The 12,479-nt window shown below is 45.7% G+C and overlaps 1 protein-coding gene across 1 annotated transcript in view; it reads left to right on the forward strand.

The window, feature by feature from the left end:
- Positions 1-1,423: 1,423 nt before the first annotated feature.
- LOC136685113 (A disintegrin and metalloproteinase with thrombospondin motifs 17-like) overlaps positions 1,424-12,479 on the forward strand; it is a gene marked incomplete at its 3' end in the record, with an annotated part of 65,972 nt that continues 54,916 nt past the window's right edge. The window contains 3 exon segments of the mRNA XM_066659290.1: positions 1,424-1,546; positions 2,747-3,084; positions 8,314-8,479. Of these exon segments, the coding sequence (XP_066515387.1) occupies positions 1,486-1,546; positions 2,747-3,084; positions 8,314-8,479 (565 nt within the window).

Genomic DNA, 12,479 nt, shown 5'->3' on the forward strand with positions numbered 1-12,479 from the left:
AGAGTGGCCCGTGGTCTGAAAGCTTGACCCCTCCTCTCTCACGCCCCGATGGACTCATAAAAGACTTGTTTTGCAGTGGATGTGTTGAAACAGGTGGAAAAAGGCAGGAAAAGAGTCAAAATACACAAGTTAAATATCCCTCTGGACCCACTCTGGGACACGTTGATTGAGCAAGAACATGGAAACCTCCAAATAACAGACGTAACAGGCTTTGAACACCTTTAACAATTTGGTTCTTCACAGTTTCTCCAGGAGAATGTACAGCTGATAAAAGGAAAGACCTTGACAACTCATTGAATCAGTTATACATTCTATGGTGGACACCTACTCGTCAGAAAGGCAGTGGCGGCCTATGCTTCTGATGGAGTTATGAAATGGTGAAGGACAAAACTCCTACTCCTACATCTTACAGGCCGTATATCTCCACGTCTCTTTTGTTACGTGTCATGATTTTGCATCCCTCCTCCGCCTCTACGCCTCCTACAACTGCTCTCCTGCTGAGGGTCCGGCGTCTGGGCGGGGGGCAAAGACACCTAGGACTCCTCCAACCACCTTTAACCTACGCAGTGTGAAACGGCTCCCTACTCACTACAGAGTGCACCCTTTATAGGGAACGACATTCAAGGGAGTAGTGGACGATTTCAGACACTAACTCATGCGCGTTTTTACCAAACAATGCTTTAGATTAATTATGGGTTGTACACTACTTTTTGCGGTGCATTGTGGGATTGTTTGAGTGCACTCAAAAGGCAGTAGAACCAAATCAGTGCACTATGTAGTGAGCAGTTTCGAACACAGTGCTGGTTTTGTCAGTGTCTGATACCTAACTACCTAATTTACATATTACCACTGTGTAGATCACCATACCCAATGCCAAGAGCTGGCGGGAGGCGTATAAAGCCCTGGTCACTAAGTACTGGGCGGTGGAAATGCATTCTCTGGCGTTATGGAGCTCCTTTGGACATGAGTGGTGATTGTACTCTAAAAGTAATCATCCAGCAGCAGTAACTGAACTTGTGAATGCAATCACATCCTCACCGCAGTGTTCACGTATCTGCAACATCTTTGAAGACTAGAGGCGTGTCACTGCTGCAAAAAAGTGCCCAATCTCCTGATTAATGCCATTCATCACTAAAAAATAACACAACACTTCTCTGATAAGTCTTTGATTAAATGATTATATCGAGGGAACGTGTTGTTAAACGTGTTGTTTTATTCCCTTCATGTGCAGCTGCACCCCGCAGCCGCAGCAGCATGGAAAGCACGTGTAGGGTTGCAGCCCACGCTCCAGACCAGATGGCGAGAGCGTCCAATAGCATGACGCAGATCTGTTTTCATAAATCTCGCCAGCCAATCAGAGGCGAGAGGGGGGGCGTGGCCGGTGGCCTCAAGTTCACTGCGCTCGCAGCGGCGATGAGTTTCTCCAACTTCGGGGTAGTTCAGTCCTCTGCAGTGTGTGTGTGTCCGCTGCGTCCGCGTGCAGCAATGACCGGACTCCCTCTCCTCGCCCTGCTGCTGCTCTCCTCCGGACTCCAGGCTCTAGCAGGTAAGACTGTGCCCTAGACTTCTGCCTCCTGCCGTCTGTCCGTCTTTACCCGCCTCCATTGGCTGCGTCTCCTTTTTTAAACTCCCCACTGCAGAGAATAACAGCCTCGGAGGATTTCTATCAGGAGCTGAGTGACTGCCTTCACCTTAAATCTCCACCAGCTTAATACTTTAAGTCTTTTACTGTAACTCCTTCATTCTTTCACTTTCTGAAGCACTGTGTCTGCAGACACTGTCTCTCTGTGCAGCTAACTCCATCTGCCTCTAACTCCCTGAAGCACTCTTAATGCCTCCAGCTCCCGGTAACTGCCCTCCTGTTATCTCACACTCTCTTGCTGTGAAACTCTCAGTGACTTCCACTCTGTCTGCCTCTAACTCACAATAAACTCCACTCTGTCTGCCTCTAACTCACAATAAACTCCACTGTCTGCCTCTAACTCACAATAAACTCCACTGTCTGCCTCTAACTCACAATAAACTCCACTCTGTCTGCCTCTAACTCACAATAAACTCCACTCTGTCTGCCTCTAACTCACAATAAACTCCACTCTCTCCGCCTCTAACTCACAATAAACTCCACTCTGTCCATCTCTAACTCACAATAAACTCCACTCTGTTTGCCTCTAACTCACAATAAACTCCACTCTGTCCGTCTCTAACTCACAATAAACTCCACTCTGTTTGCCTCTAACTCACAATAAACTCCACTCTGTCTGCCTCTAACTCACAATAAACTCCTCTGTCTGCCTCTAACTCAATAAATCCCAGTCTGACTGCATCTAACCCACAAAACTCCACTCTGTCCGCCTCTTACTCCTCATAACTTTCAGTCTTAATGCCTCTATTAAAACCTGTCACTCTTAGTGCCTCTGACTCCCAATAACTCAAATCCCCCAAATCCAAATAACTGCCACTAATCTGTTTGTAAATTCCAATAGCTGCTGCTCTTACGGCCTCTAACACCCAAACTCCCAATATTACGGTCTCTTACATCTAATAATTCAATGCTTACTGCCTCCAACTCCAAATAACTCACTGTTGCTGCCTCTAACTCCCAGTATGTACTGCTCTTACAGCCTTACTGTACCTCGCTCCAAACCCTGCTCTTCCACACTTACTGCCCGGCTGCATGTAACTAGTCCCTGACCCCCAAAATAATGCGGTCCCAAACCATGCTTTATCTTTTCTCCCTCCTCCCTAGCCCACTCGGTAGTGTACGAGATGGACGTGGTGGTGCCGGTGGAGCTGCGTTTTGGGCAGGCGCCGTGGGAAACCCCCGGCTGGAGCTCTGGCCGCAGGAGGCGTTCGGACGGTCGGCAGGACCACCTGCTCCTGTCTCTGCCGGCGTTCGGACAAGAGCTTTACTTGGAGCTGCAGAGGGATGAGGCTTTCCTCTCAGAGGCTTTCCTGGTGGAAGAGAGGAGCGAAGGAGGGAGCGTCCAGCACCAGCCGAACTTTAAAGGACAGTCCTGCTTCTACACTGGAGCCGTCCTGAACCACACAGACTCCTTTGCCTCGCTGGACACTTGTGGTGGTCTGGTGAGTCAGCGCTTCCTTGGTGGAGAGTTTAGTGGTGGGCTGTAAACGGCTTTCAAGTCTTTCAAAGGCTTGGGTGTCCTTTTAAGACAGAGTTGAAAAGTGCTTTGAGTTTGAAAGCAGTCTGAAATTGTGTTGGTGTTGGGGGGTGGGGGGCATTATTTGGAAAGGCTTGCTGTGAAAATACACACACGTTGCCTCAGCTTACATTTAGAGTTTCTACGTGTTTGCAGACTCTGCATTTATGAATTGTAAGGAGGAATGTATGGGGACATTTGTGGGACTGTGTAGACCTGTATGGGATGTTTTGGAGATTGTGTATTGTACTGTACGGGGGGTTTTGTGGAAATACACAGATCTTGTATGAGACTGTATTGTATTGCATTGGATTGTTGGGGGTTCTGCATGTTTCTGTTTGGAGATCAGCCTTTTAGCATTCTACGAAATACGAACGGACTTAACAATCACTCGGAAAGGATGAAAGAGATGAGTAGAAACATCGTGGAAAGCCATCAGGCTGCATTTAGCTGGGCCAATGGTTCAGAGCGATGCCCCTGACCTCCTACAACTTTGGCACGCTGAGGCAGTCAGAGAGTAGAGGCATGTGTGTATATGGACATGTGTGTGTGTGTTTGTGTTAGAGCATTGTTTGTGAAAGTGTATGCGAAGGACAGTTGGGGCAGTGTGCATGTGGAATTGAGAATGCATGACACCCGTGCAGCACAGGCATTCCTTCATTCCTGCCCTGGCACTGTGCATGGTTTGAATTCTGCCCTGCAACATTTGGCGTGTGCCTGGAGGCGGTCTCTGTTGGTTCTCCAGACGTCTCTTCCACTCGGTCTGTTAACCTCGGCTCCGCACACTGTACTGGGTCATCACCATGCAGTCACTCTCAGTCGTGCAACACCGACTAATCACAAACTGACAGTGCCGTTTTCAGTACGTTTTCCGCCTGCCACACGTTTATACCCTTCTCCCCCTCCTCTCCATATAAGCTCCGTTTAGGCTGCGACTGTGGAAAATGAGGTCACTTTCGCTGCGAGTGCTCTAAGCGCATGTGGAAGCGAGACTGGGTCAAGCTTTCCCTGACACCTCCGGGCAGCGTGACAGCTAGCAGAAAGCAGGACGCCTCCCCAGATCAGCTGGAGCTCAGCTGGATGTTTTGACTAGCCTCGTCGCGCAATCTTCCATGACTCCTGGCCCATTCCACAGGCCAGCAGCGGTCCCAGCATGCTGTCTGCAGGCAGACATAAAAAATGCAGGTCAATAGGGATGTGACCAGTGTTGCTAGCTTTAGCATTTGCATTGGGATTGTGAGCACAGCAGCTGTTGGAGGAAACACTGGAGGAAAATATCAAATCTGACTAATGCTCTGACTGCAATTATTTTTAATGAATTTAAGTCTGCGGCTGTTTTTGGACGAAGGGGATCGGATTGTCCAGGAAAATTTTAATGCTCATAGGTTGCTGGGTAATGGCTCATAATGGTGATTCTCCTAAACTTTCTTAGGAAAACAATGAGACAAAAAAGAATACACGAGAGAGAGAGATAGAGAGTAGTTTGCGTCTCGTGAGATGTGACATTACTGAGGTCTTAGTCTCGGGAGACATGTTCAAGCAGCAGTAGACTCATGATAAAGTCTCCTATGTCTTTACATCTGATCTCATTGCTGTGTAAGAGAAACTACTGAGATGTTAAGGAGGTCTCCTTTTTTGATTTTTCTTTGCTGTGGGAGGACATGAATGTTGTGATTGTGTTGAACTTGTTGTGATGTTATGTACATAGCACAGGAGGACTCTTCTGCTTCTGATTAGCCTCATGAGAAACACAATAACGGAGGAGGAGACAGTCCACTGTCTGGAGAAATAGAAAGCTGATAGGGTTAAATCCATAAGGCTCTATCACCGTTGTTGAAAATGTTGGTGTAGTTTGAAAACTGCACTCAGTTTGTGACTTCAATATGAATTTCTATTGATGCTTAGCCACGTAGCTAGCATTAGCATTTCTGTTAGCGATATGACCTCTTTAGCTGGGATATGCATTAGCGATATGACCACTGTGGCTAGCATTAGTATCTACATTAGTTTTTCTTGGCCTAGTTTCCAGTTAAACAGTCCTTACGCTAACGGCTGGATGACAGTTATGTATTGTTACGGTTGTGTGGAAGGAGACTAATTTCTGCTCTGTAATTTGACTATGATTTTTGGATGGGAATTTACCAAATATGGGCTGCTTTCTGTCATGAGCTTATAATGATAGACTGATTTATGCCTTTTTTTCCTCTGCACTGAGCAGATATAATTGCCCTTCAGGCCTTTGGCACGCCGTTCCTGCCTTCACACACACACACACACAAACAGACATACAATAAAAAATCTAGTCAGAGTTTTAGTTTATACCACAGCGTGCTATTATTATAAATTTTTTATTCGCTAGAACACATTCTTGTGATTCAGGCCTGAAGCGAAACATGCAGCATGGGGATGTGCAGGAGCAGACTCCACTGGAATTCTGTATCCCTCTTTCATATGGAAATTCATTCTGTGTGGTGTATTCTCAATAGCATTTCTTTCAAGCCTGGCCCCCTGAAGGACTGCCCTGAAGTTTAGCTTGGTTTTATGGACGTTAGCTTGGGTGCTGATGTGCTTTTCTTGGAGGGCAACAGGAAGAGGAATGGACATAGTATGTTGGAACTATGCAAGTTCTGTATTTTGTCTCAACTGCTTTAGGAAACCTTTGCCCTTGCCTTTATTCCACATTTTTAACAAGCAACAAGAAGAATATTAACTTATGGCTTGTGCTAGCCACTGCCTGATGACTGTAATCTGGTGTTTAAGTGACTGACTATGTAAAGACTATAGGGATCAATTCAGAAAATTCAGGAATTGATATAACGTCTCGTTCTTGAGACATCGGTACGCATAACAATTGCTATTGTGTGCATCATTGAAAGAGAGGAAACCCACACCAGCAGAACCTCACAAATGCATGTGTTATAATTACGTAGAATGACGTAAACTGACTGGAGTGAATCAACAAAACAATCACAGATAATTACATTTCTAATCTGTAAGATACATATTTCAATTTTCAGTTTGTAAAATGACAATATATGAAAAAAATAGATTTTACGGAATTTCAACGGATTATTTTACCTTCTAGCTAAAATGTTAGATGATCCACTAGCTTTATGTTAACATGCTAGTTTACATCCCTAGTATTCGTCCTAACTGAAGTTGTGTACTGATGCTAAGCTAACTGCTGTGAACCTGCTTTTAAGCGCTAGTTATTTGAATGTTTAGCTGCTAAAAGATACTTTTACAATAGTTATTCTCCTCTAAAGTTGAGAGAGAAAATGTTTTAAGTAATTGCACTGTTATTTCAGTAGAAACATGGTTAAACTAATGGATTGGTCTGGTTTTGGTTGTGCTTGAGTGAACACACACTCATTGCTATAGTGGCATTAGCGAAATTAAGCCAAGCCCTTGAGTGATGCTGAGAGAGAGAGAGAGAATCTTCTGTTAATGCCATTTCAGCATGACCATTTTTTAGCAAGTATTAGCAAGCTAAGTTGCTGATTTAACTAAAAACTATTTGTAACACCCCTACCTCAAAAAAGTATACTAACTAGTAAATGATATGTTAGCTAAAGCTAGCTACCTACATGCTATTTTAATACACCACTAACAGTTAGTAAAGTGGTGTTGTGCTAGTATAAAAGCTAGAGTTTTGCTATAACAGCAATTGTACTCGAATACATTTTTTATAGATTACTGTAGAATAACAGGCAGCAAGTTTTGTATTAGCATAACAACTAGCTACTTACAGTAGTAAACACTAGCTCATTTTTAAGCTAGCTATGCCAGCAAAACAATAGGTACTGCTAGCAAAAGAAGGGCTAAAACGGTGTTAACACTAATTTGCGCAAGATTAAAGCAACATCACATTTGAAACTGCAGTTTTACCTTAAACAAGAAGAGAGAATCTGTCCTTAAAGCCAGTCTCTTGATGTTGGTTAAACAGGGACATCCAGAGCGAAGTAGACAGACAAGGCCACATATGCTGCAGCTCCCCAGGGTCCAGTTGATGGATGGAGCTCTACACTGTGACATTGAGACGTATAGATCCTGAAGTGAGCAGCACTCCTGGGAGCACTTCCATGTTGCAGACAACTGCTTAAATGACAGAATACTAATTAATTTTTAATTTGATTAATTTTTAAACTCAAAAGCCACTCTGTTATTAGTGGTCATAGCTGACTACAGAGAACACAATTTATCATATAAAGAGGCATGAGAGACTCTAACAAGCTGTTGTACTAGTCTGTTACACTAAGCATAGAACAAGCCTACTTAGCTTTATCTATAGCTGAGCAAATTAATCTTAAAAACAACTAAATCATTTATTTTGACATTTATTTGGGTGTGATGTGGTGGTGGATCATTCTCAGCGCTGCAGTGACACTGACGTGGTGGTGGTGTGTTAGTGTGTGTTGTGCTGGTGTAGAGTGGATCAGACACAGCAGTGCTGCTGGAGTTTTTAAACCCTGTGTCCACTCTCTGTCCACTCTGTGAGACACTCCTCCCTCGTTGGTCCACCTTGTAGATGTAGAGTCAGAGACAGTGGCTCATCTGCTTCTGCACAGTTTGCGGTGGTCGTCCTCTAGTCAGTGCAGCAGTGTCACTGAGGGGTTTAAAAACTCCAGCAGCACTGCTGTTCCTGATCCACTCGTACCAGCACAACACACACTAACACACCATGAATGCAGAAAAAATAAACAGTTGCTTGCAGAGTGTGTGGATACGTTAGGGGTCCAAGGCTGGGAGAATCTGAATGTACTTTGAGTTTTTAATGTAATTTACTGATGCTAACTTTAGTCTTGTCGCTGTAAGATGTCACCTGGGGGTTAGGGAACTGTGTTTGTAAGCGGAAGGTTGCCCCCTGAGCCGACAGGTCATGACTGAAGTGCCCTTGAGCAAGGCACCGACCCCCAACTGCTTCCCGTGGCTAGGGCCGTCCACCGCTCCGGGCATGTGTGCTCACTGCCCCCTAGTGTTCACTAGTGTGTGTGTACATGAGTTTCACTGCACGGATTGGTTTAAACGTGGAGAACAAGTTCCTCTGTGTGCAATCACAGTGACCAATAATTCAAATTCTAATTCTAATGTTGTAATGCCTGGAATCACCTCTACTCCAGGGCTAACCCGCTCTCTGTCTCTGTGCCTCTCTCAGACCGGCCTGGTGCAGATTGGAGATGAGACGCTCTTCGTTGAGCCGGTGGGGCAGGAGGTCACCTCTTTTTCCGGCCAGGAGCACAAGGTGGTCCGGCAGAAACGCTCCTCGGAGGAAGCGTCTGAGTCCACGAGCAGCAGGTCCAAACACTGCCAGATCGTCCACGGTAAGAATTTCTTTTAATGTAATGTTTGTGCCATTTTTGAACTCGTGGTTAGAGTTAAAAGCCAGTGAAGTGTTAAGGGAACATCTCCTGCTCACCACGCAGCCACGTCCTTTCAGACCCACAGAGATGAGTTCTCAGAGGAAGGATGGACTCGGTTTAAAAGCTGCTTATCTGACGGGGACAGAGGGTCTGTGGCTATGAGTCTCGTATTATCTGTCATTAATTATTTATTTAAAATTATCACCTGTATGAATTAAATTAAAGTTACTGGGTATGTACCATACTGTGCGTTCTCCCTGTGTCTGCATGGGTTTCCTCCAGGTGCTTCAGTTTCTTCCTATGGTTCCAAAAAAACACACGCTGGTGGCTGTTCAAAAGCGTCCACAGGGGGGAGTGTGTGAGCGACAGGGTGAGACTGTGTGGGTGTGTGGTGCCCTGTGATGGACTCAGGCCCTGTCCTGGGTGTTTCCCTTTGATCCCTGTGATTCAGGGTAAGCTCTCGACCCATAAAAACCTGAACGGGGCGCATGGTTACCGAAAATGAATGAATGTGTGTGTGTGTGTGTGTGTGAATGTGAGGCTTAAGTGTGTTCTGTTGTGATCCTCGTGGCCTCTGAATGTTCAGTGAGGGATCTCTGAGCGCTCTCTCCGTCCCTAATTCCAGTGAAATACAGTGTCACTGAAAAGTCATTATAGCACCTCGCAGCGAGCCGTATTTCACTCGGCTGATTTGGACCCGGGAGTGTTGCAGCGCTCTCTCCGCCCGGGCTCTGTGTGTATGATGTATTGCGCGTGAGGAATCTGTTATGATAATCGTGACGCTCGGCTTTGCGTCCTCCCCCTCCCCCTCCCCCTCCCCCTCCGGGCTCCTGAAATCTGTCACCTTCATAAATCAGCGCTTTCCCTGCAACATTTTATGGCCATGTCTTATCCTTTTGATGTCTTCATTTTTTTTTTTTTGCACTGTTGAGAGACACTGGGGGTGGGGGGTGGGGGGGGGTGGTAGGGGGTGGGGGAGAAGGTGCAGCTGTTTTGCTTTTTTAATGTGCATTCATTTCTCAGGTCAATGTCACTAAACTCCTGTTAGAACCTGTTCCTGGGCTGCTTCATAAAAACTATCGAGGAAAGGGTGAGAGAGTGTGTGTGTGTGTGTGTGTGTGTGTGTGTGAGAGAGAGAGAGAGAGAGAGAATTCCACTGATTTCTTTTGTGAATAACACTGTGCATATTTTCCAGCCCTGTGGCTACACCTCCTTCGCCAAGACGGACGATTTTGTCTCACTGAGCGTTCCACAATTCCTTAAATATTGGCTCTTGTGTTTCAGCACGAGGCCAAAAGAGCTCCTGGCCCCTCGTGTTTAGGGACAGGAAGTTTTGTCTGCACACAGTGCATTATTGGAGTTGTAGTTCCTTTTTTTATGGAGTGTAGTGGGGGGCGGGGGTGGGGGGGGTGGAGGTTAGCATGGAAACTGTGATAATTAGCCAAAAAAAACTGAAATCCGTGCTCATACAGAAATATACAGTCTCATCCGCCAACTTAAACAACACGGCTGGAATTTCCACTCTCATCTCACAGCGTCGCAGTTAGGGCCTGTTCTGGTCCAACATCACCGTCTCCAGCGTTTCACCATCGTCGTGGCCTGATTCCTGGTTTGGCCCGACTGCGCCATGAATATTACATAACCCCTCGATTGAGGAGGAGGAGGAGGGGGGGGAGACCACCAGAACGTTGACAACCTGTGCAAATAAATTCTTTCCATATGTCCATATCTGGGACTTGAAGTAATTGAAACCTGCTTCAAAAATGAGAGGGGGGTGGGAAAGCACTGAAAGAGCGGGAGTCTGGGGGGTTCTGGAGGGTCGCGTTTATGAGAAGGATCTGTATGTATTTGTTTTCAGACATTTTCAGCACCAGAAAGGTCCAGAATTTGTGCGCCACAGAGAAACAGAGCTGACCCACGGGGTCCATGTTATTATATGAATATCATATTTGTTTTAGGAATAGTCTGCTCTGTACTAGCAGTCAGGGTTCTCCTCTGAGCGTGTTGAAGCAGTGACCAGTGTGGGAGCACCGTGTGACTACAATAGAGTGGACTTCAAACAGATCTGTATTTAAATATAAATCATACACACAGAGCAAATTATTATCGCTGTGTGTGGTGTCACAACTGTGGTGAGGATATTTGTGAATCATCACCAGTGCAGGACCGAACACATGGGGACGGAGGACCCTCCAAACACAAACCCAACAACTCCACACACTCATTAATGATTGTAATGAAAATAAATTTTTAATAGTTTCCTCACCTTTTGCCGCTCTCTGGTCTGTTTCTTTGGTCAAAACTGGTCTAATGTGTTTACGAAACCCTAGTGTCTGTAAATGAGTAAATAAACAAACTGTCTCGGTCCAGTATGCTAGGCTTGCTCTCTCTCTCTGTCTCTCTTGCTCTCTCTCTCCCTCTTTCTCTCTCTCTCTCTCTCTCTCTCTCTCTCTCTCTCTCTCTCTCTCTGTCTTTCTCTCTCTCTCAGTGAATAAAAACATATATAAACATCTGTATCAAAGCAATCAATAAAAACAGTCCCATAGAACCTTGATTCGAATATTTTAACCATGAAATAGTTTTGATGTAAAAGTAAAAGAGGGCGAATGTGAGGTTTATACTGCCCACGCTTGGGTTCAATTTGAAGATACACACTTTGATCGGATAGGGATGGCATCGTCTGAATGACCTGTGTCCTAACAGTGTGTAAAGGCAATGTGTGTGTGTGTGTGTGTGTGTGTGCGCGCGCATCTATGAGTGTGTTTGGAGCTCCAGGTGCTTTAGCCATCGTGCACCTGGCGTCTGCAGAGCTGTCGAGGGTGAGCCGAGAGGCTCGAGGTGCCAAAATTTGGGGGAAAAATTCTTTCCCTTGCATTCAACGTCTGTCCTGAGCTGTTTCAGGGATTTGCCAGAACCCCCCCTCCCCTCCCATTTTGTCTCTCTCTCTCTCTCTCTCTCTCTCCTGCCGGTGTGTTGAAAAGTAGAGAAAGCAGGGAAAGAGAAAGTTGCATCCCAAACCACACCGTCCCCAGAGAAAGATACAGACGGAGACAGACTTTATATCCATTAAACTCTATGTCCTCAACGCTTTAGAGCACACACACACACACACACACACACACACACACTCTCAGTCTGGATGTGTAAGGGAGGATCATGTTACACACAGGATGGAGTAGGAGTGTTAAAAGCAGCCGAAATGAAGTGAAACTTTTTTCCTCTCACACTCCGTCCCCTCTGCTGCTGAATGCGCTCCTGTCGACATGCGAACGTCTGCGGCGGCCACTGCCCGCGACTCCTGTCCGTCATTAACCCTTAAACTCTTCCGATCTGTCAGTGGTTCCACACTTCTGTTCTCCTCATAACGACATCGAGTACAATATCTAAACATTTGTGGATCTTGACACAGTTCAGGTCATCACGCCCAATGCCAGCTGTCGACCAGAAGGGTGTAAAGCCCCCCAACGCAGGGCTGTGAAGCAGTGGAACTGTGCTTTGAGATGATCTGGGATCCGGAAATAATCATAAAACCTCGGTAACTGACCTCAGTTAATGTTCTCATGGGCAAATGCCATCAGATCCTCACAGCAGTGTTTCAATATCTATTCTTTTCCCAACACCATTTGCAAAGTATGGTTAAGTTCAGATTAAATATGACAGGTTTAAAGCAGCACTAAGTATGGCTCCCCCTACAGCTGCATAGTGTAATTCACTTTTAGAGCACTGTCCTGAAATCTACCCTCTTCTAACAGTTACATAGTGCAGTTTCTGCAGTGCTGAGCCCAGAGTAGCAACGACAGAGGCTCTGTTCTCCCTGTTACAGCTCAGTGGAGCATCACAATGATTCTGAAGCTGTAATTGTTTGGGTAAAATACTACCTAGTGTTGCTTTAAACAGTGCAAAAACACTGTAGAGGTTACGTCGCCCCCTACACTTCCTGTGGTGTATTGCAATCTGTCAG

This window comes from Hoplias malabaricus, unplaced genomic scaffold (genome assembly GCF_029633855.1).
Source record: "Hoplias malabaricus isolate fHopMal1 unplaced genomic scaffold, fHopMal1.hap1 scaffold_82, whole genome shotgun sequence".
Lineage (NCBI taxonomy): Eukaryota > Metazoa > Chordata > Actinopteri > Characiformes > Erythrinidae > Hoplias > Hoplias malabaricus.